The 21,260-nt window shown below is 52.0% G+C and overlaps 3 protein-coding genes across 3 annotated transcripts in view; all 3 read right to left on the bottom strand.

The window, feature by feature from the left end:
* Positions 1-3,975: 3,975 nt before the first annotated feature.
* Positions 3,976-5,966, bottom strand: LOC111144374 (homeobox D9). The gene is made up of 2 exons (XM_022498652.1): positions 5,156-5,966; positions 3,976-4,811 (listed from the first exon to the last, which is right to left on the bottom strand). Exons 1-2 carry the CDS (start codon positions 5,943-5,945, stop codon positions 4,570-4,572), a joined length of 1,032 nt encoding a protein of 343 aa, XP_022354360.1. The 5' UTR covers positions 5,946-5,966; the 3' UTR covers positions 3,976-4,569.
* A 2,904-nt stretch (positions 5,967-8,870) lies between these two features.
* On the bottom strand, positions 8,871-12,166 carry LOC111144954 (homeobox D10). Its single transcript, XM_022499580.1, has 2 exons — positions 11,164-12,166; positions 8,871-9,792 (listed from the first exon to the last, which is right to left on the bottom strand). Exons 1-2 carry the CDS (start codon positions 12,116-12,118, stop codon positions 9,515-9,517), a joined length of 1,233 nt encoding a protein of 410 aa, XP_022355288.1. The 5' UTR covers positions 12,119-12,166; the 3' UTR covers positions 8,871-9,514.
* A 7,553-nt stretch (positions 12,167-19,719) lies between these two features.
* The window catches only part of LOC111145622 (homeobox D11), a 2,198-nt gene continuing 657 nt past the window's right edge, over positions 19,720-21,260 (bottom strand). The window contains exons 2-3 of the mRNA XM_022500652.1: positions 20,727-21,260; positions 19,720-19,955 (exon numbers count right to left, since the gene is read on the bottom strand). Coding sequence (XP_022356360.1) covers positions 19,720-19,955; positions 20,727-21,260 — 770 coding nt within the window. The remainder of the gene's footprint in view (positions 19,956-20,726) is intronic.

Here is a 21,260-nt window from a genome sequence, read left to right as displayed (position 1 = left end):
AGGCGGCGCCCGTCGTCTGCTAATGATTCTAGTTCATCTGCCGAGCCTGTGAAGTGACTGCTGAGAGCGGGCGCTGGATTCAGCTTAAAAAGTTACTAATTTTTCCGAAAAGAAAGGAAAGAGAAAGGTCATCCTAGCTTGAAGGATGAGGAGGAGAAACGTCCCGTGTCATGTGGGCAAGTCGAATGTGAATCGGCAAAATATTCCTGGTTTTACATGCCCGCTCGCCGTTAACCGCCGTTTTCTCTTCTTCATACCTCCTTTTTTCCTCCCTGTCTACTCCCGTATTAATGTCCAATAAGTATAATAAGTCTGTGTTGAGTGCGTTTTCCCTCGCCGACTCGGCCTTTTTCGTGGGCTCTTCAAATGACCGGAGCCCCTTTTCCTTAGGGATAATCTATTGCTGTGAGGGCACCAGGCCCACACCAGCCTTAACTGACCTCGGAAACATGCCCCGAGCCCACGGAGGGCGCTCCGGCTAAAGCTAAACCACACTACGCCGGCCTTTCACGCCAAATGCAATATCTAAAAACCCGAGACGGCCCCCAAAGGCGCAGCAGGCCAGTCATTTCCACTACCCCCTACTCCTTGTGGGTTGGTCCTGTCTGTGACTGCGATCCTAAGGTCAGTCCGTGTGGACTGAATCATATTTTGGAAATGGAGAAAATGAGATCGAGACGGAAAGGCATAACAAGATAATGTTCAATACTCTTTCAATTGTTTCTACAGAATGGCTGAAAATGGTCAAGGTAAACGGATGGTTAATGAATTTCCAGATGATAAAGGCATGCCTTATTTTTTAAATGAGTGGGGAGTGGAGGGTGCGGGGTGGGGTGAGGGGAATGGGGTTTGTTGTTTTCTGCCGGATATACCCAGGTAAAACTTCCTTAAAATCCGAAGGCGAACAAACCTATTCTGATAGTTAACGATTTGTATTTCAGCCTTGCAAATACCCAATTAAAAGAGAATTATTCTCAATAAAGCCTTGGAACCAACTTTGTAATTTTGGCTTTTTAAATTTCTGTTTGGTGTGTGTGCTTGTGCGTTGTTTAAACTCTGGATCAATGAATGGGTTTTGGAACAGAATGGGAAAAAGAAGAGCGAGCCCAGATGTCAATACTACAAGGCACCTTCCAGAACTGTGTTTTTCCTTGGAGGTGGGTGGGTCGCAGAAAAGAAACACAAATACTACGAAATTCATTTCTACACATTTCTGGCCTAATTAAGAAAGCATTACAACACACTTCCTCTTGGGACAAAACACATAGCTCCCCCTCGCCCCCACCCCAAGCATTCTGTTTATAATCTGAATGGGAAAAGAGCGCGATTAACTTTGTAAATAAAGATCTATGCTTTTAACATGCTTGTTTTGATAGACTGCATTAACTTAACCATAACATTTTATAGTTTCAGCTGTGCCATAGTCCAAATTTTCTGAAATCCTGACTAATCCAAAATTTTATACCTAACAAACACGCCTGGAGAATTTAATAGTGTACACTGCTTCCTTTTTGGTTAAATTTATCCTGATTAAGAATTAAAAAAAGATTGTAAATATTTTAAATCAAAACCTTCCTCGCCGCAGCGCCAGCTTTACGAGATTACAAAGTGGAGCAACAGCGCTCTCTAGTGGCAAAATGCCGCCTCCAGTCGACCGAGTTTAACTTCCCTTTATCCGACTCAGACCAGTTCTAATCTTGTTCTTTATTTTGACTGGGGCTTGGATCGTTGACACTAATAATGCTTCATCCCTTTGATTGTCAACAAGTCAAGTGCAGCGAGCAGGGGCTCCTGAACGCCAAAGATATCTGTACTCCCGAGAGCTTCCAATAGTGTCTTTTCAAAAGCTTCCAGACCTTCTTTTGCCAGACACAGTAGGTCCCCATTCTGTAATCGCCCACAATTACAGGACGGGCTGGACTGCAGAAAAATTACAGCTTTCTAAATATCAACTACAGCAGGCTTTTTTGTCAGAGGAGCCAGGCACTTCGAAAACGAAGAAATGATAGTTCATTTTATGGTATTTTCTTTTAAAGCTTGTTGCTCAGCAGTAAATCCTGAATATTTGCTATTTTAACTTCTTATTTTTAATCCTTCAGGCCCATTTCACTGGGCAATCTGGGGACAGATTACTGGAAGGCAGAACTAGAAACCAAATTAAAAGCTTTTTGCTTTTTGCTGGATCTCTGAGCGGCTGTCTGGAAAGGCCCTGTTTGGCTGTGTTTATTGGCATTTCTATACACAATAAATGAGATTTTAAATTTATATCACAAGTCACAGAGTGAGATAAACTGACTAAGCATTCCACTTGAATTTTTGTTAAAGCAAAGACTTTAATCAACTGAGGTATTTCCTTCGAGGTTAATCTTTTTTCTCAATTTCAAAAATGTTTTCTTCCAATTCAGCTGTAACGATTACATTTTTTTATATGCAAAGAGAATTTAGAATTTAGAACAATACTTTTGCTGCAAAGTTTGGAATGGAGGGCCAGGTACTTTTATCAAAGGGCATTTAAATACATCTTTCCCTGCGACGATTTGGCTGGGAGACCCTGGGTTCCAGTAAATGATTCAAGATCACTAACATCTCCCCAAATAACAGGCCAATTAAAAAAGAAAGAAAACAAGCTAGACCGCCGCCATAGTGAACTATTATAAAGAGCCACCCACCATAGACTAATTCTAATACCCGGCCTGTTTTAAAAATCAGAAATATTATCATCTCCTCTTTCCTACCCTCCCCCATTTTTATTTCCTAGGTGCTCACACCTCACGGGGAACTCTCAAGCCCCTGCCTTCTTGGTCCAACACAGTCTTGTTTATATTTTATTGTCCAGATTTTAAGACCCAGTTTTGTCTGCATTTTTCCCTTCCTCCCACAAACACAACATCAAAATGAGATGGTTTCAAAGCGAAGCGCCGAGCCTGTCGTAAACTCATTACCTCCAGACGTCTCGCCGGCTCGATGGCTTTATGACACCTTGGCTCTTCCTGTTTTCAAAGAGCTCTAGGTATCGGGTTGGCCGCAGGGGCGGGGGTACGCTGCACCTTCTGCCGGATCTGGGCCTTGGCTTTCCCTCCCAGCCCCCCTCTGCTTTTCCTTCAAGTCCCCTCTTTCATCAGGATCCCCCCAAACTCTGCCATTGCCACCCTCCTTCTTCCACCTAGCCCAGGCCACCCGGCGCCACCCACTCTCCGGCCTGCAAAAGCTGTGCTGGGCCCGAACCTTCACTTACAATGACCTTCATTTTAGCTCCTGAAGGTGGACCTTAGAGGGCCAAGCTGGGGGCTAAACTTGCACTGGAACTGAGGGGGGGAAGGGGCACGGAGATGGGGTAGGGGTAGCTGCGGAGGAGAGCCTTGACCATTTTGATCTGCTAAGGTCACTTTGGGGCTCTTGAGTGTGTGCAGGGTGGAAGCTCGCAGCCTAACTGGCTCAGTCCTCCAGGAGCCAGCCAGCCTTTGGAGGTGGGGGAGTTGCTCCAGAATGCGGTTGGCCTTTCCCATGTTTAGAGAGGGGAGGGGATGGCTTGGTACCCTTGAGCAGGCGGAAACGGGGTGCGATGTGCCAACGTCCCTGCGAAAGGGTGCCTGGCTTCTGGGGCCCGGGGGCTCCGCTGTGAAGCTGACACTGGGCCGAGGGCCGGAGTTGGCTGAGAAGCTGGAAGCAGGCTGGGGAAAGGAAAGAGCAGCCAAGGGCCCCCCTCTGCCCACACAAAGGATAGACTCAGAGGCACACTGGACCTTAGGTTGAAGGGCCCCAGATTTTTAGCAGTGTCTCCCTCCCAGGGATGGGAGAGAAGTCCTGTGGGGGTGGTATTTTGCAAAGAGACAGAGAAAGCAGGCACACAGTGTTCAGGGCCAGCGTCTGGGCTCCGTTTGATCAGGTCAGCATTTATTGGTAGGAAGCGGTAACATTTACAACTGGTCCTCAGGCAGGAACCCGGAGGGCCTACACCCGCGGCCGCCCACGCAAGCCGAGCCCTCCCCAGGAGCGATCGGCCCCTCCAGTGCACTAAGAATAAACCCCCCACCCACCAGAGGCCCTGGGCTCCCCTCTCGGCCTCATTTCAGGTCTCAGTGAAGGGCCCGCGGGTTCCCTGAGGAAAGGGGACTTTCGTAACTGGTGGGCAACCTGGGCGGGCCTCCCACCGTTGTCGCTCTGCCTTCATTCTCAGAAGTGGGGCGCCCTTGGCCCCTGCTTGAGCAGCGCTGGGGGCTAAACTACAGCACTTTTCAGAAACATAGGGGGACATTTACACAGGGGAGGGCTCCTCAATCCAGCGTGCACTCACAAAATATAGCATTTCCTATGGAACCAATGGTTCAGGAAAGGGAGGGAGCAGGGGAAAGGCAAAACCCAAAGCCACTTCGTTTCTCCAACACAAAAGCGAGCAAATACAGAGTCCCCCAAATACCTCACAGAGACCAACCACACAGTCACTTCTACCTAAAAGGGAGAGGGGGAGGAAATGTCCGAATCGCTGGAGAGTTTCTGGAAATCAGCACCTACAAACAAAACCCCCACTGCCTTTGCAGCGCACAGTGGTCCCGTCAGCGCCGCGTTGGGTCAGTCTCCTTTGGGGCATTTCTCCTTGCTCATCTTTTTCATTTTCATTCTACGATTCTGGAACCAGATTTTGACCTGTCTCTCTGTGAGGTTCAGAATCCTTGCCACCTCGTAGCGCCGGTCCCGGGTGAGGTACATGTTAAAGAGGAACTCCTTCTCCAGCTCAAGCGTCTGGTATTTGGTGTAGGGACAGCGCTTTTTCCGGGTGGAGCGAGCGTGGATCCAGTTTGCTGCAGGGTTATCTATGAAGAGGGGAGTTTGGAGAAAGGGATCGAGGGGCGGAGGGGAGGCAAGGAGAAACGACAGGGTGGGGGAGAGAGGTCGTTAAATTAATTTCACCGAGGATGGCCGCTTTTCACAACTGGGGGGAATTATCATAAAAAGCCTTAATGCCCGCTCTCTGTTTACCGTACAAACCGCGCGCCTAGGTAGGTGGTTATGGGAAGCTTTTTATGGATGCGTGTTGCTCGCCTAGGCTAGAGTAGGCGTCTAGACGTTTTTATAGGTTAGTAAAACTATCAGTTTTGCACATTCGAGCCTTACAGGTTTCAGCAATAAATCAGGGGGCAATTTCTTTTGCACTTACTTGGGTCAAGTTGCTGCTGCGGCGGCTGCGGATGCTGCTTCTCCTCCTCCTTTAGTGGGCAGGCTGGGCTCGTGTGGTCGCTGCAAGCCGAGGGCTCCGACGAGCCTCCTGCCCCGGACCCGGACCCGATCCCTGCCCCGGGCGCGGTTCCCCCAGCCGCCGCTGCCGCCTTGTCCCGTAGGAACGAGTTGCAGGAGAACTCGGGGCCGCCGCTCCCCTGGGACTCCCGGGCCGCGGAGCACTCAGTCCTTTTGGAAGAGGAAGACGTGGAAGTGGAGGAGGAGGTGGAGGTGGCGGCGACAGGGGTCTGGGCCGCTCCGGTTTCAGGCTTAATCCCGTAGTGCCGCCCGTTGGGTGGGCCGCTGGGGCCGGGGCTGGGACCAGGGCCCGGGCCACCTCCACCCCCGCCGCCGCCGCTACCGCCGCCGCCCGCGCTGCCCGGAAAACCGGGCAGCGGCTCCATCCAGGAGCGCATGTAGCGGCCGGGCTCGGAGGCGGCGGCGGCCAGGGGCGGCGGGGGCACGTACGGGTGGTAGAGGCCGCTCATCGCCGCCGCCGCCGGGGGCTGGGCGGGCACCGCGGACCACGAGGCGGAGAACACGGCCGATTTGGGGGCAAAACTACACGAGGCAAACTCGGCTGCAGCAGCAGCCGGGCTGTCGGCCACACCTGTGGGCCTGCCCTGCGCGCCGGGCCCCGGCGGTCCAAAGCGCGCGGCGAACACCTCGTCGCCCTCATGGCCTATGAGCGAGTCCACGTAGTAGTTGCTGAGGGTGCCACTGGAGGACATTTTGAGGCGCCGTGCGCTCCCACCCAAGGTTACACTGCCCGCCGCGGCGCCGCTCCCCGCCGGCGCCGGAGCGGCCGACTAGTTCGCAGGCTGCAGCTTCCACCATTGGTCGCGCGGCCCACGTGATCATATTTACCAATACCCGGAGTAAATCAGTCCGCTAAACTGGGGGCTGCTGTGATTTAAAAAAAAAAAAAAAAAAAATCATCATCAACATAAGCGCCGCAATTAGAGCCCATGGGCCGGGTCCGTGCGCCCAGCTCGGTCCGGCCTGGCTCGGACAGACTGGCGGTGGCTAGAACCACTACGCCCGACCGTGGCCGCAGGAGGCGCTGGGGACTATTTGTTCGTCTCTTCTTGCCGTCCTCGGTCCTGCAGTTCAGAACCAGGCGCTGCCTCTCCAGCCCGTGGACTCAGCTCCCGGCCGCGGGTCCCGGGCGCACCGAGCGCTGGGCCAGAGCCCCGGGCGGCCCAGGGCACGCAGGGCGGCGTGCGGCCCGAGGCAGGCCGGCCTGCAGAGGCGGCCCCCTGGCGCCCGAGGGGAGTTTTTTCCCCCGTGCCTTTCTCGCTACCCAAACGCACCCCTCCCTACACATACCCACACACGCTCTCTCACAGCTTGTCGTGTTGTTTAAAACAGGTGGAAGACCTCTGTAATGATATTATGCCTTTCAATAAAAATTTTATGAGGTGTATTTGATTATAGATTAATGTGTCCCTAATAAAACGGACGGATGGAGCAGCTCGGAGGGCCTCCTCCCCCTAGCACACTCACACACGCCCGCGCAGCCACACACACCCCCGACGTGAGGCTAAGCACACGCCACGGCCCGAGGGGTGAGCTGGGGCAGCCCGGCCCGCCAACTGGGTGCTGCGGCGGCCTCCGCTGGGGCTTCTGTGTGCCCTCGGAAGTGCTGGCAGACTGCAGCGTAGGCACCGCGGGGACCGCCGTGGCGGCCAGGATGCCCTGTCTTTCTCCGGGGCTGCTGGAGGCCCTGGAAGAGAACACGCCATAGGGCAGAACCCAAATGCTAGCGCAGGCCCGCTCCCGCCCACCGCCCGCAGCCTGCCTCAGAGAGGCCAGCGGGAACCGCATCTCCCCGGGGCCGGGCGGCCGCTTCTTGTGGCGCCACTGTCTTCCGAATTCTTCTTCTTCTTCTTCTTTTTTTTTTCTCCAGAAGTAAGCCTAGGCAGCCTTGAATCTGAGGGAAATGCCCATTGTCACTCCCAAATCCATGGTACAAAGCCTCGGAAGCTCGGCTGGGAGCCGAGACAAAAGCAGCCCGAGAGCGGGCGGCAGAGGATATATTCCTCACTCTACAAGTTGCCCAGAGCACCCTTGGAGGGATCCCAGCCCACCTCGAGCCCCGGAAAGGAAGGGGGTAAATGGCTACTTATGGCCTGATTGATTGCCTTTGCCAATGGCTTTCTGATTTTGTTCCAGAGGCGATGCCTTTGCCTGTAGCACTGGTTTTCCTCTGAGACATGGCCCCCTGTCAACAACTAATGGCGCTCCCCACATCGCAGGGAGGAAACGGATAAGTTAAAATTGCCCTCTTTCTCCAGCCCAACCAATGGAGGTCTGGGCAAATCTACTCCTGTGTTTCCAACCTGGCACTGATTCCCAGCCTTCTCTCTCCCACCCCTAAGAAATGGCTCCCCTAAAGGGTTCTGTCTTGGAACTGGGGAAGGTTCTTGGTTTTCAGGAGGAAGTTTAAAACTCTGAATAAATACTGAATTTCCCAAAGACTCCCTTGATGGGAACTGTAAGGCTCAGAGCCCCTGAATAAATAGATTCATGGGGAGAAAAAGTGAAAAGGATGTGTTTGGTGAAGCTCCTTGAATTCGGTGGAGACCTTTTGAAACCACAACACAACATGAGGAAACGAATTCTCTGTTGGCTCTTCCTTCTACGGCCTCTTTTCCTTTCTCCCACAAAGGACTAGATAAGCCTGGACTCTCTCGGTGAAGGCTGGATGGAGTTTTCCAAGCTGGGTCAGCAGCTGGAATATTGGACTTCATGTGAAGTCATGTTCATTTGCAAAGTCCCTTTCAGTCACCTTTTGTACATTTTCTTGTCTCCCCGATACAGTGGCTCCACCCAGCAGTTTATAGTTAAATAAGGGGAGCATTACCTGTGGAGAGGGAATCTTTCTAGAAAATTTTACGAAAATTTCATGTGGGTCACTGAAAGCTAATGACTGAGCATGAAATCCTTCCACAAGGAAACCAGGGCAAAGTGGGACGGGGAAACTCACCCATCCTTGGCTTCGCTGTGGCCTGGCTCTTCTTGCGCTTGGGATAGGGTGGGGGTGAGGGCAAGGAAGGGGGCAGAACTGGAACCGTGGCAGTGCTAGCTGCTGTTTGTCCTTGTTCCTGTAAGGAAGGCCGGCGGCTTCCAGGTGGGCCAGACTGGTTTCAACCTAGCCCCTGATGATGGCACACCAGTCAGATATCACCAAGACCCCACTGAAAGTGTTAGAAAATAACAAAACCAAAACCAAAGACAGGAAAACACACAAAAGGGAGCTGTGGGGAAAAAAGCAGCGGGGCACGGTCTTACTAGGCTCTGGTTAGAGGGAAACATACACCCATCTAGAATTCAATTATGTTACTATCCTGGGGAGGTGGGGGTAAGACTCCCCTTCTTCCCAGCTAGGAAAACAGCACACCCAGGCTGGATTATCACTCCCCTCCACCAACCACTGCCAAATTTTAGCACCCTAGGCCTCCTTCAGCTTCTCCCATCTTCCTCCTTCTTGCTCTCTGTCACCATCCTCAACTGCCCCAAACAAGCAATTTAACCGGAAGATAATCTCACCAAAGGCTTTCATTTCCATCGCAACATAGGTCCATTTCAGAAAGCAGAGGGAGCGAACTCGTTTCCAGAGTTTATTGCGTTATACATGCGACCAGAACATGCACAGAAAGGACAGGTTGCTGTTGTACTTCTACCAAACCACAGATGCACCACAAGGGAAGGCTACAAGGCATAAGTCGTCAATATTCCATCTCACCAAGGACAATTGCTAAATTCATTTGCGAAAAGATACATTGTAATGTGCTTTTTTAGTCCCCCTCCCCCCAAAGCTTGTGGGTTTTCTTAATCTTTTTTTAAATATATATGTAATTTAAGTACTTTTAAGTACTGAATGTATTCAAAAACGCCATGAGATCATGGACTAACCACACACAGAGACCTTTTGCATTAGGAAAAACATGAAAAAGTCACATTGCTGGATGGATGAGTGAACCGATGGATGCTGTACAGTTCCAATAAGTTAAGACCCAAATGAAAATGCGCAGTAATAGTTACCCTGCATTACGATGAAAAAATAATAAATTACACGTGCTAGTTTTTTTTTAATATATATATACTCATAGGGATTACAGATCACTTGCAGCACGAACAGAATGACCCCAAAGTCACATTCTAGCAGGAAACAAAACAAAACAAAACAAAAAACAAAGAGCAATGAAGGTTTTGTTTCCGCCTTCCCAGTCCTCCAGCACTCGGCCCTGGAACGCGGTGCCCCCTCTCCGATCCTGGCCTCCGACAGGCCTGGGACCTAAGAGAAGGTGAGGTTGGCGGTCAGTTCTCGGATCCGGTTCTCTCGGCTCATCTTCTTGAGTTTCATTCGGCGGTTTTGAAACCAAATCTTGACCTGCCTGTCGGTGAGGTTAACGCTCTTACTGATCTCTAGGCGGCGCTCGCGGGTGAGGTACATATTGAACAAGAACTCTTTTTCTAATTCCAGCGTTTGGTGCTTAGTGTAAGGGCACCTCTTCTTTCTGCCACTCTTTGCAGTGAGCCAATTGCTGGTTGGAGTATCAGACTTGATTTCCTCTAACAAAATTAAAGGGAGAAGAAGAAAAAAAATCAAGAATTTTTTTTTTCTCTCAGTCTTTTCAAATGTACCCTTGGCCATGACCCTGCTGGCAGCCAGGCCACTTTGGGAAATGCTGGTATTAAACATTACTCATATGAGGTGGGCCCTGGAAAGGATTTGTAATTGACACCAGATTAGTTTAAATGCCCAAAATGACATGATGGGCGGGTACTCTTGCCTTCGGTGTCAGGGTTCTCTCTCTTTCTCCTCTCAACTTTCTGATTTGCACAAAACATCAATACAATAGTAAAGTTTCAGGATCTCCCCAACAACATTCTAACTGGGCAGCTTATAATTGGGCTGGAGTGGAAGAAGCAAACCACAGCCTGAAGAAGACTACCAACCCCACGGCTGCCTCACATCCCCAAGTCTGCCACTTCTTCCCCCCTTTTCCTGCCCAGGCGAGGAGCCCCACAACCAGGTTGATAGTTGCCCTTCTCTTTCAAAAGATAACCAAGGAAGCGAGTACACCTTCTCCGACCTGCCTGGGGCATTGTTGTACTCCCCAGAATTTCTTGCATTCTCATGCTTTCTTGTCCCCACACAAAAGCATCCTCCCACCCCCAGAAATGTGGCTCCTTACTGTGGCCCACCTCTGGCACTGAGGGGGAGGCTTAAGGGCAGGGTTCCTTCTCAAAAAGCCAGCACTCCAGGCTCTTTGCCCCAGCCCAGCCCTAAGGCTGGCTCTGCCGAGTGGGCCCTGCAGATTCCATTCTCCCCCCCCTTCAGCCTTTGCCCTCTTTGCAAATGGACTGCAAAGCTTACGGCACTTTCCCCCAGACAAAGCCAAGGTTACCTAACCCTGCAGAGGCTGGGAGCCCTGTTCCCCAGTCCCAGCGCCAACCACCCCAGTCATTTCGTTCCCATTGCCGCCCCCAAGCTCGCAGGATGCGGGGTGCATACACTTGAACACGAACACAGTGCCTTGGACCGCCTTAAAATCATCATTGGGTGAAAGGCAAAGCTGGGACTGCAAATCTGAGCAGGAGAAAGGAGGTTTTGGGGCCGTGTTTACGAGCCGCAGGTCTCATTTGCCCTCTTTTGTTGCGTTTCAGGTCTAGCTCAGGAAAAATAAACCCGGCAAGCCCTTCCTCTGCCCAGGCGCCATCAGCGTGGGGCCAGGACTAGCCAGGAGGGCCAGGGCAGCCGGGGAGAAGCGGGGACCATCTCGAGACTGAGACTGCCCCTCTAAAAGGCAGGAGGAGCGGCACCTGCCAGTCGGGCCCCGCCTCAGCTGCCCTGGCTCAATGCTGGGCACCCAGGCGCTCCCTCTCCGCCGGGTTCCCGGGCTGCACGCCCCGCTGGGGTGGCAACTTGCTCATACCGACCTTTGCTTTCCTTCTCCTGTACTTCGGGACTGGACACGGAGACCTCAGCCAGGCAGCTCCTTTCTTCCGGAAGGCCGCCCTTGGCCTCGGGGCTCTCCACCTGGGAGACTTTGGTGGGCTCTTGGCCACTCACAGGCTCGTTCATCTTCTTTTCCATCTGCAGCTGGGCGGCCGAGAGCTGCGGCTTGGCCGCGCCGCGAGGGTTGAGCTGGAGCATGACTGTGGAGCTGCCTTCGGGGCTGTTATTGTACTCTTGGGTTTTCCCGGTGGCGTAGGTCTGACTCAGTCTAAAATATCCAGGGACAGGAACTTCGGGGTTCTCAACGGGACAGGACTCAGGGACCAGCCTCTGGTACGAAGGGACCTCAGCAGAAATGAGTTTGTTGCGCTTATCAGAATACATGCAGCAATTGGATTCTTCCTTAATGTTGGTGGTGAAGGAGCAAGTGGGGACTTGCTGTGTAACAGGTTGCTCTATTCGACAAGATCTGTTCGGGTCTGTCCAACTGTCTACTTGAGGTATATAAGGATGCACATTCATACCCATATTTTGGTGGTTCACTTCTCTTTTGGCCAGAGACGGGAGCAGTCCACAGGTTTGCATTCCATAGGTCCCCATGTCTGCGCTAGGTGGTGGCATGTACATGCTGGCGCTGCTCGAATAAAAACTGTCACTCCTGCAGGCACTGATCAAGGAATCTACTAAAAAAGTATTAGCAGCAGGAGAGCTGTTGGGAAAGGACATTTTGGGGAGGAATTTGAAGAAGAGAGATTGTGTCCTTTGTAGGCTGACATCTCTAGGAAAACATTCCCCGTGTAATTGTGGATGCCTCTGCCGACCACATGACAACCAAGCCAATGAGATTTGAAAATGGCCTTGAGCCGCAGCCTCCTCGCAGGTCACGTGCTCCAGAGCCCGGCCGGCCGGCCGCGTAAGCACGGACAACAGCGACATCTACTACGCGCCCGCGATAGTGCGCGCTGGAGACAACCGGTCCAGCGCTCTCCGTCGCCCGCCAGCCTCCCCGGGGCTCGCTCAGCCGGCCGGCCCCACTCGCGTCCCCCGCTCCGGCCTCTGGGCCCCGCTAGCGAAAGGAAAGCCTCAGCCGGAGGGGCGTCCGGGAGAACGGGCGGGGAGGGAAGCCAGAGTGCCGTGAGCCTGCACACAGAAGCATGCCCCCGCACACACCCAGGCAGAACGCGCCCGAAAGCCGGGGCACAGGCGGGGGGTGGGGGCGCGGCTGCTTAATTTTCTCCCGGGCAGCGTGGGAAGGTGAGTCGGATTCCCCGTGCTCAGAGACATCCCACCCCAGGGAGCCACAGGAAGGATGTCTCACTCAAAGACACGATCAAGTTATCGTGGGGAGCGGAGGCAAGAAGGGCGGCGAGGGCTAAGAGGCCAAGCTGGCTGGCCCGGAGCCCCGAGGACTGGCCGGCCCTGGCGCTGTCCATTTCCTCCTCCAGCCCGAGGGAGATGCGGGATCCAGGCCCCTCCGCGCCTGGGCGAACTGCCCAAGCCTTCGGCTCTCTCGAAGGAACCACACCCCGACCTCTGCGGCCGGGCCGCTGGGAGCATTCAGCCCGGAGACAACCCCTCGCCAGCAGTTGGCTATCCTCGAAAGCGTCCCTCCGGTTCCCAGCGGGAGAACTAAACCAAGATTTCCCTCCCTACACACCCTGATAATAATGAGCAAAGAGGAAGGAAGGAAGGAAGGAAGGGAGAGAGAAAGAAAAGAATTTTTTCAAGGAAAGGGGAAAACTCTCGCCCTCAGACTCCTGAAGTTTGAGAAAACTGGCTGGGCCGAATAGGAGTGAGAGAGATGCAAAGGTGTCATTTGGTTCTTCTGCAAAGAAAAATATGTTTTCCTTTTATGGATTTTGTAAAAGCATTGGTTTCTGACAAGTGCAAGGTACAAAAGGTTGTGGAATTTATTAATACATATTAAGAAGAATCAGGGCGATCAATAAAATTCTCATCTACATTCTTGGGCTACTTGGTAATTTTCTTGCTTCTGAAGGTTTTTAAAGAGTTATACCCGCTGTTGCCACACACGGGAAGATATTTTATTAACAAATCAATCGAGACTTTGTAAAGGATAAGATTAATAGTTAAGATTTAGCATAATGGCGTTCGCTTTATGAATTATTGAAAATTATACTATTGATTTTTCCCCTTCGCTACTAACCAAGAAGGTCAATTTTTGTTTTAACACAAATCGTCAAATATTAAAAGCTATACTTTTGTCAGAAGTTGAGTTTTATAGTTTTGGACAATTCCTAAAATTATTTGACACCATTTTGCTTGGGAAAGGGAAGGGAGAAAAAAAAAAGGAGGTGGGAGAAACTTAGTCCTCTGTTTCCTTTGGTGACGGAAAGTTCTGTAAAGAGGATTTGGTCTGGGGTTGTGGTCGAGCTCATTAAAGAATAACCACCATCACCACCATGGAAACTCAGAGTTTTACGAGAAACTTCTCCAACAACTTCCTTTCTTGTTCTCTGGTTGCAGGCGGGTGAGCCGCCCTTCGGAAGCCCCGGCCTCCGGGCAGCAGCGGGGAGCTTTAACCTTGATTTCCAAAGGCTTGCCCTGGTTGAGGGGCCAGGCCAGGGCACAGGAGCCGTCCTCAGGCTTCCCAGATCCCCTTCCCTGCATCGGAGAGAGGAAATGGGCCCCAGAAACCCTGATTGTGAAACAGTTCTCTGTCCGGAAAGGCGTCTGTGTTTTCTTCTCCCCACACTCGCCCTGTCAGGGGCTGGCCTTGGGTTTCAGGCCCAGAGACTGAACTTGTGGGCAAATTGGGTTTCCGTCTCAGCTGAACATTTCTTTGGAGCCTGATGCTCATTAAAGCGACTTAGCATTCTGGGGTGGAGGGACTAGGAGCCTGCTCACTTCTTCACAAAACCCTTCTCCAAAAACCCTCTGTCCCCCTCCCCAAAAAGAATCTCCCCGGCCTGGTGGAAACAGGCGCTGAACATTATTTTCGGCCTTGGGACCACTTTGCCTGTCCCCTCGAAGTGCCCTCGCCCAAACAATAACCCCTTTTTAAAAACTTCGCGGTGGCAATGAGACAGACCTTTTAAACCTTTACGCAGCTGTTCAAATACAACATCATTGTCAGGTTAAAAGCCTGGCGCCTCTAACTGCTCCGGCTGCGGGATGCCGGCCCGGCGAAGCCCGAGGTTTAGACATTACCTTTCCTTAGGGGTGGCTGTTTTTAAGCTTGAGGATGGGGGTGGGGTGGGGTGGGATGGGTGGAGAGGAAGGCAGGGAAAACAAAAATCCAACTTTTGACTCTAGTCTGTTGCAACTCCTGCTCAAAGCTAACAGCCACGGACCGGCACCCCAAAAATTGTTTTATCAGAAGGTGGAGATCGTGATCCCAGCCTCAGCTAAGCGTGCCCAGGGCTGGACAAAGTGCCCGCTGCGCACGCTCTCGGCGGGCGCCCTGACGCCAGCCTGGCGCTCAGAGACTCTCGTCCCTTTGCCTCTCAGCCAGGGTCGCTGCCTGGAACTCGGTTCTCCAATTCTCCCTATCCCACTCGTGAGGCAAGACTGTTCAATCTAATCGGGAATTTTATGCCCATCAAACGCCCTTTCATAATCTTTATTTATACATGAAGAAAACATTCAGGCTAAAACCCAGCAATTCCTCGCCGAGCGGGTAGGTCTATGGTGAGCCAACACAAGCAGGATCTGCCTTCCGAATTTGGGGGCCTTTCTGTTTCAACTCTCGGGGCCTTTGGGCTCTAAGTCACCCCCACATTACATCTGGCTTTACGTGGTTCTTCTCCATTCACAGAAAATATGTGTCTCGGCTCTGATTTTGAATCTATTATCACAAAATTCTCTTTTATTCCTTCTCAAGTATCTGTCTTTAGACCAGTTCCTTGAAGCCAGGGACGCCAATATTTCAGAGGAATTTTATAATAAAAAATAGAGCAAAATAGAAACAATACAAGGGAATGATCTGGACCTGGGAGGATGGCAAGTTCGGTTAAGACTCTAACGCTAAGTTGAAGCAAATGAAATGAAAAGGCAGTGGCTTTTAAGGCCAGCCTGTATTTTCCTTAGGAGTATTTAATATAGCTGCATAGCTGCTGTTTTCGATCATCTTTAGATCAGTTGGAGCAGTTACCATTAATAATAAATCAATATTGCACTATAAAGGAGATGAATATCCATATTTGTACCAAGACATCCTTCTCCCTGGCACAGCTCTTTCCAGAGAAAAAAATTTAATAGGGTCGCTTTAGCAAGAAATTAGCATTTGTAATCCAGAAGTGGCTTGCATCTGCGCTCTTCTGTCACCAGGAAGAACAGTGACCCTGGGCCTGAGTAAACTTGGGGACTCCTAGGTTAGCCCTGAATTTGGGCCCTGAGTGGCCTCAGGGCTGTGCCATTCCCTGGGGGCAGATTGGATGGGAACAAATTTTAAAGGCTGCTTCCCCAGGGAGCCCCTCCGGGTTGCACTGAGCACCTTCCAGCCAATCTGAAAAGAAATCGAGGGGGCAAATGGGCAGGCTGTGGAAGCCACCACCAACTCAATGAAGGGTCTGTGGAGACTGCAAAAGGGCAGGCGGCCGGGAGCCTCTTTCCATCCCAGACACAAAAGACTCCTACTTGGCGCACTTTCCCTCCAACTCAGGATATGAGATCTCAGTGAATCAAAATACATGGCTGTACTCCATGAGCCCCACAGGCTCTGAACAATCAGGAGGGGTCGGGTCCGCAACCCCCGGAAGTCCTGGTCCAATCCTCTGTCCTTTCTCAGACCCATCTTGGGCGCTGCGGGTAGGAAGGGAACTGCAGACGGCTGAAAGCCCGTTGTCTGAGGAAGGCTGCCAGCCAAGGCCAAGGGGCTTCGAAAGCCCACATGCACCCTTGCTGGAGCCGCCTGAAGAGGAATATAACGACATTTGGGGAGGAGGGTTCTCTCCCCACCTGGACTGAGACCCAGGTTCCGCTCGGAGAAATGTCGCTTCTCAGTAGCTTAGCAGGACCCGCGGTCAGACAGGCGGGAGCCGGGGGTGCCCATGGGGAACACCTATGCCTCTGGTTGGTGCCTCACTGGGGGGCTCATGGCGCCCCAGCCTCCACTGAAGCTGATGCCAGCTCCCAGGGGTGGACCCGGGGCCTTTGGTTCAGGGTTTGGAGAAAGGAGACAGAGGCAGCAGAGCCGAGGAGGCCAGCACTAATTCTGGGCGTTGTGGGGGCTTCACAATGAACTTCGGGAAAAGAAGGGACAGGCACTCTCCCCCAGAACAGCCCATGCCTGTCCTGGAGCCCTCCCTTTTGGACAGAGGATGGCGACGCAGGCCCTCCCCAAAGTCAGGGGCTTTGCAAAAGGAGGTTGGGGGGCAAGAGGGCATGCAGCAAGAAGACTGCTTGTGAGAGCTGGTGCCAAAATCAAACTCCGTTCTCAAGGCCAGCAGGCAGCTGAAAAGAGTGTCTAGGGTTCTATCAAACGCAAATCTCGTTTGCTTCAAATGCAATCCCCATTCTATGCTGCCTTGCCCCGTTGTAAAAACGTTTCCCGGGACAGCCTGCTGCTTCCTGCAGCCGCATCAGCCCAGCCTGGCCCAGGCGCCCCCAGCTCATAGTTCTGCCTGCGCTTCTCACTAGGGGCAGCCCCGGTGCCAGGCATGGCCGGGTTAGGGGGCACTCCCTTGCCCAGAACGACCATCTCAGTCCCGACGCATCTCATTTTCTCTGAGACCACACTCAGGTAAGTTGCCAGCGCAGGGATCAGTCTTAAACAAAAGCCTTTTAATCATCCCAGGCGGTCGGAGAGCATTATCAGGCGGACGCTGTTTTGGGGAGGAGTTGGTCCTATCCTCATATTGTTCTCCATACTCAAACCAACAAGACAATTAATTTCTCTAATTTAATTAGCTCACAGTGGCATGACCTATTTCGAGATGTATGTGTCGGTCTTTTAAAAAAAATCTCTCCTTGACACCACCAGGTTATACCAAGGTATTCTTTGCAACAGCGTTATCTTGAAGGAGACAACGATTAGGTGATTGTCTGTTTCAGGAATATGGTTTATACAACTTCCCACACCTCGTCGCTGCTTAGAACAAACAAACAGCAAACAAATACCTTAGTGGCCCCGTGTTTCTAACCGGCTGAGATTGCCTATTAGAATCAGCATTGGAAAAGATAGGGTACCGCGGCCTCTCCGCCACACGCGGCTTCTGGAACGTGAGCGCGCCCCCGTGTGGCTCTCCAAGGCCATGCAAACGGGAAATGGTATCTCTTGGTTCGGCTTACCTACGGTACTGGACACACAAGCTTGCTACATTTAGACGCAGTTAAAAAAAAAAAAAAAAGATAGATGGAGAGAGAAAGAAAGCAGTTTTAAGCTCTTGCAACGACCATACTACTAGGGCACTGACATTTTAACGGACGCCCAGAATTCCACACAAAGGAATCCCCTTCCGAACGAAATTATTCAATTTTTCTCTTGCAATTTTCACCAAAGGTTGAAGGACACTTTGGAAAACAATATAAATATTTTTAGTTTTGTTCCATATCATAGAAAGCACAGTAACTTATCTGACGGTGCAGCAGTTTTTTTCAAATACAACGAAGGTGTAAATCTGACTAAAGCTTCCTCTTTCAAATGCCTGCTTTGAAAGCCGTGGTTCTTCATTAGAGCAAAGAGGACTGCTGTCTGTGACCACCCCCACCCCCGCAAAAAAAAAAAAAAAAAAAGCCACCTCAGTATATACTAGCTGTATAAAAAAACATGCTGGTAGACACTTAAATCTAACCAGTATTTTAAAAAGAAGTCAACTGCTATTGAATTACACAAATGTTTGAAGGGAAATTAAGGTTATTGATCCTGAAATTAGGCATTTGCTTAGATTTATGGGGAGCCCCTGATATGATGCTGTGTGGTCATAAATGTATGTGGGGGTCTGGATATGTGTAAGCATGTCTGTGTGAGAGTGGGTGGCGGCTGAATATCACAGAAGAACTTTAAGGCGCCTAATTATTCAGAAAGGTTAAAGGTGATGACCTTGACATTTTGGAAGTTCAAAGGCATACACTTATGCACTTATGTTTTTCCTTCCCCCCCCACCAAACTTTGGCAATTAAAAAAATTTTACATTTGGAAATGCATCCTCCTCTGAAAATGCATGGGGTACTGTACATCTTATGGATTTTCTTTCTTTCTTTCTTTCTTTCTTTCTTTTTTTTTTTACACTTTGGGCTTAGGAGAGGTTAAGAGTCATGATTCACTTTACCTTTTTTCAGAGAAAGAGATGCTTTTCTCACTCCTACGGTTTATTGCACATTGCGGAAATCTCTTTTGGGCCCACCAGAAGGTGTATAATATAACCCAATTAAGCTGTTTAGAACTTTGGCTTTTATGGTGTTGTCTAGACAGTTCAAGGTTTTGTAAACAGCCTGGCCTGGCCCAGCAACATAATGTGTAGTTCGGCCCCCACCACATTCTTTAACTTGAAGCGATAAATGCAGTGAGAAGTGGGTCTGCAGCCTCAGGCCCTATTCCAGGGAGGGGTCTTACCTTCTCTACCACATGCTGCTGTGACCCTAGCAAGGATCCCAAGCCCTCTTGACCACTGGTAACTCCCTTTTAGCAAACTTTTTTTTTCAAAGAAGCTTTCTAATTTTGGTTTCTTTTTTTAAGGGACCTTGGGTCCTGACACCTTGTTAAGATTAAATTTAGATTTTCTAACAAGTTTTTTTAAAAATGAATTTTGTCTCTTCAGAAATTCCAAGTTCACTAAATTGGGGGTGGGGGGAGTAGACTTCCTTCTTAGGTTCCTGCTGCCCCAGCCTCACTGCCTACAGAAAGCAGCACCAGAATGGCTGGGTCACAGCCTTCATTCAGAAATTCATCCCTAAAGTGATTTTTAAAACCGGTGTAGCCTGGGCAGGGTGGGAGAGAGCTACTCTTATTTCAGCAGGATTAAAAAGCGTTTCACCTGGTTTTCAGTTGCATATGGGAGAAGGTTCTGGCCACCAAAATCCCCTAATGAGACACTAAACTTTAAAGAGTAAAAAATCATATAGTGTGTTGAAGCTGTAACCTCCATTTTACCAGAAACCATTTATTCACACAAAACAATGACTTATGCCTTGATACGACAGACCAACAGGCCGAAGATACATTTCCCAGAGTTTAAATAATCTGCATTCACCAAGGGGATGATCAGGTCCCTTAAACTCAGAACAAAAACAAGCACCTTCCAGCCTAGCGGCCTAACTCTCTACAGATCCCACAGCGTCCCCACAGGGACTCTGAGAGAAGGAGGGAGAACAACAGCACATTGGCGGTAAAATTGTAAAGGGACGTTTGCATTTACCATTTTCCCCTTATTAGGATCCATTCGGCCAAGTCCCCGGCCTCGTCCGCAGGCAGCAGTGGTCGCTGGGAGGTCCCGAGTTGACCGTGGGAAGGAATCGTGGAGTTCCACAGAGAAGAGGCGTCATTAAACCCAAGGACACTGGGCCTGCCCAGGGCAGGCTGATGGGGAAGTGGGTGGGTGAATGGGGCTCGGGAAGAGGGGTGCTTCCTGGAGCTCTCAAAATAAGGGGTTTCCAGTGAAATACTGCAGACGGTCTCTGTTCAGTTTCTTTTCTTTCATTCTGCGATTCTGAAACCAGATTTTGACTTGCCGGTCAGTGAGGTTGAGCATCCGAGAGAGTTGGAGTCTTTTCTCTTTGTTTATGTACACGTTAAAGAAAAACTCGCGTTCCAGTTCGCGGATCTGGTACTTGGTGTAGGGACAGCGCTTTTTCCGGGACCGCTGGGGGGCCACTGCAAGTCAAAGAAACCAAGAGGTGAGAGAAGCCGCTGGCTGCCCGCCGCTGGCTGCCCACCCCTGGCCGCCCGCCGGCCCAGGCCCGCAAGAGGGCCAGGCCTCGGGCCCTTTGGGGACGTCCCCTGCCGCCACTGGAAGGCCCTGCCTGCGTCGTGGGGGTTGATATATGGGCGGGCACAGGAGAGAGTGCGGGCGTGGACCTGTGTTCACGCCCGGACACACACACACACACACACACACACACACACACACACACACACCCTGGCACGGAAGTGGAGAAGCAGAGGGCAAGGCCGGCTCTGAGTTGGAACCCGAAGGGAGAGAAACACAAGCGCGCCCAGGCATCTGCTCTACTCCAGTCAGCAGCGCGCGTCAGCCAGAGGCTTGGATAAAGTCCAGTTCAAGGATCTCCCCACCCCACCCCACCCGCCCTTAAAAGCAGGAGGCTCGAGTGTCCACATTCACAAAGTGGCTTGAAATCTCCCCCCTTCACTCCAGGGTCTCTAGCACCACCACCCCCTTCCAAACTGGGGAAAAGCTCTCTGCAGCGATTAATGTCCCCTTCGAAGTCTACCTTAAGCCCACCTAAATTGGTTTCCTATCGTAAACACACTTTACAACGGCCCGGGAAATCTTATAGGATGTATAAACCTCTTCGAACGCTTATAAAGTGGCACATAAAACGGCGCAAGCAGAGGGAGGCCCCCGCCGCCCCCCCGCGCCCGCGGCCCCCCGGCCCAGCAGCCCACCCCGCACCGGGTGCCTACCTGTGCCGCCACTCTTCTCAGCCCCCGCCTCCCCCGGGGGCCCCTCGCCATCGCCGCCGCCGCCTTCTGCCGCCCCCTTGGGCTCGGAGCCCGGGGTCGCCTTGGCGCAGGGACTTCCCCCGCCGCCACTGGCTCCCGTCTTGGGGTCGCCCTTGTCGGCAGCGCCCTCGGGCTGCGGCGGCGCAGGAGGTGGAGGGGGCTGCGGCCCTGCGAACGGGGGCCCGGGCGCAGCCTCGTAGAACTGATCAAAACCCTGCGGCAGGATGCCATTTCGGCCCACGGCGCTGTAGAAGTTGGAGGCGGCGCCCGCGGGGCCGTGTGGCGGCCCGGGCGCGGCGCACACCGGCTCCGGCGCCTTGAAAAGCACGTCCGGCCGGCGGCCCGCGGGAGGCAGCAGCTCGCGCTGCATGGCCGCCTCCTCCGCCGCCGCCGCCGCTGCCGCGGCCGCAGCCGCCGCCGCGTAGTAGGGAGCGTAGCCCCCGGCGCCGCCGCTGCCGCCCCCGCCGGGGCCGCCCCCGCCGCCGCCGCCGCCCC

Source organism: Enhydra lutris, unplaced genomic scaffold (genome assembly GCF_002288905.1).
Source record: "Enhydra lutris kenyoni isolate GAN:26980312 unplaced genomic scaffold, ASM228890v2 scaffoldscaffold1, whole genome shotgun sequence".
Lineage (NCBI taxonomy): Eukaryota > Metazoa > Chordata > Mammalia > Carnivora > Mustelidae > Enhydra > Enhydra lutris.
Note: the sequence above shows the minus strand (reverse complement) of the source record. Positions and strands in the feature narration are given on the sequence as shown.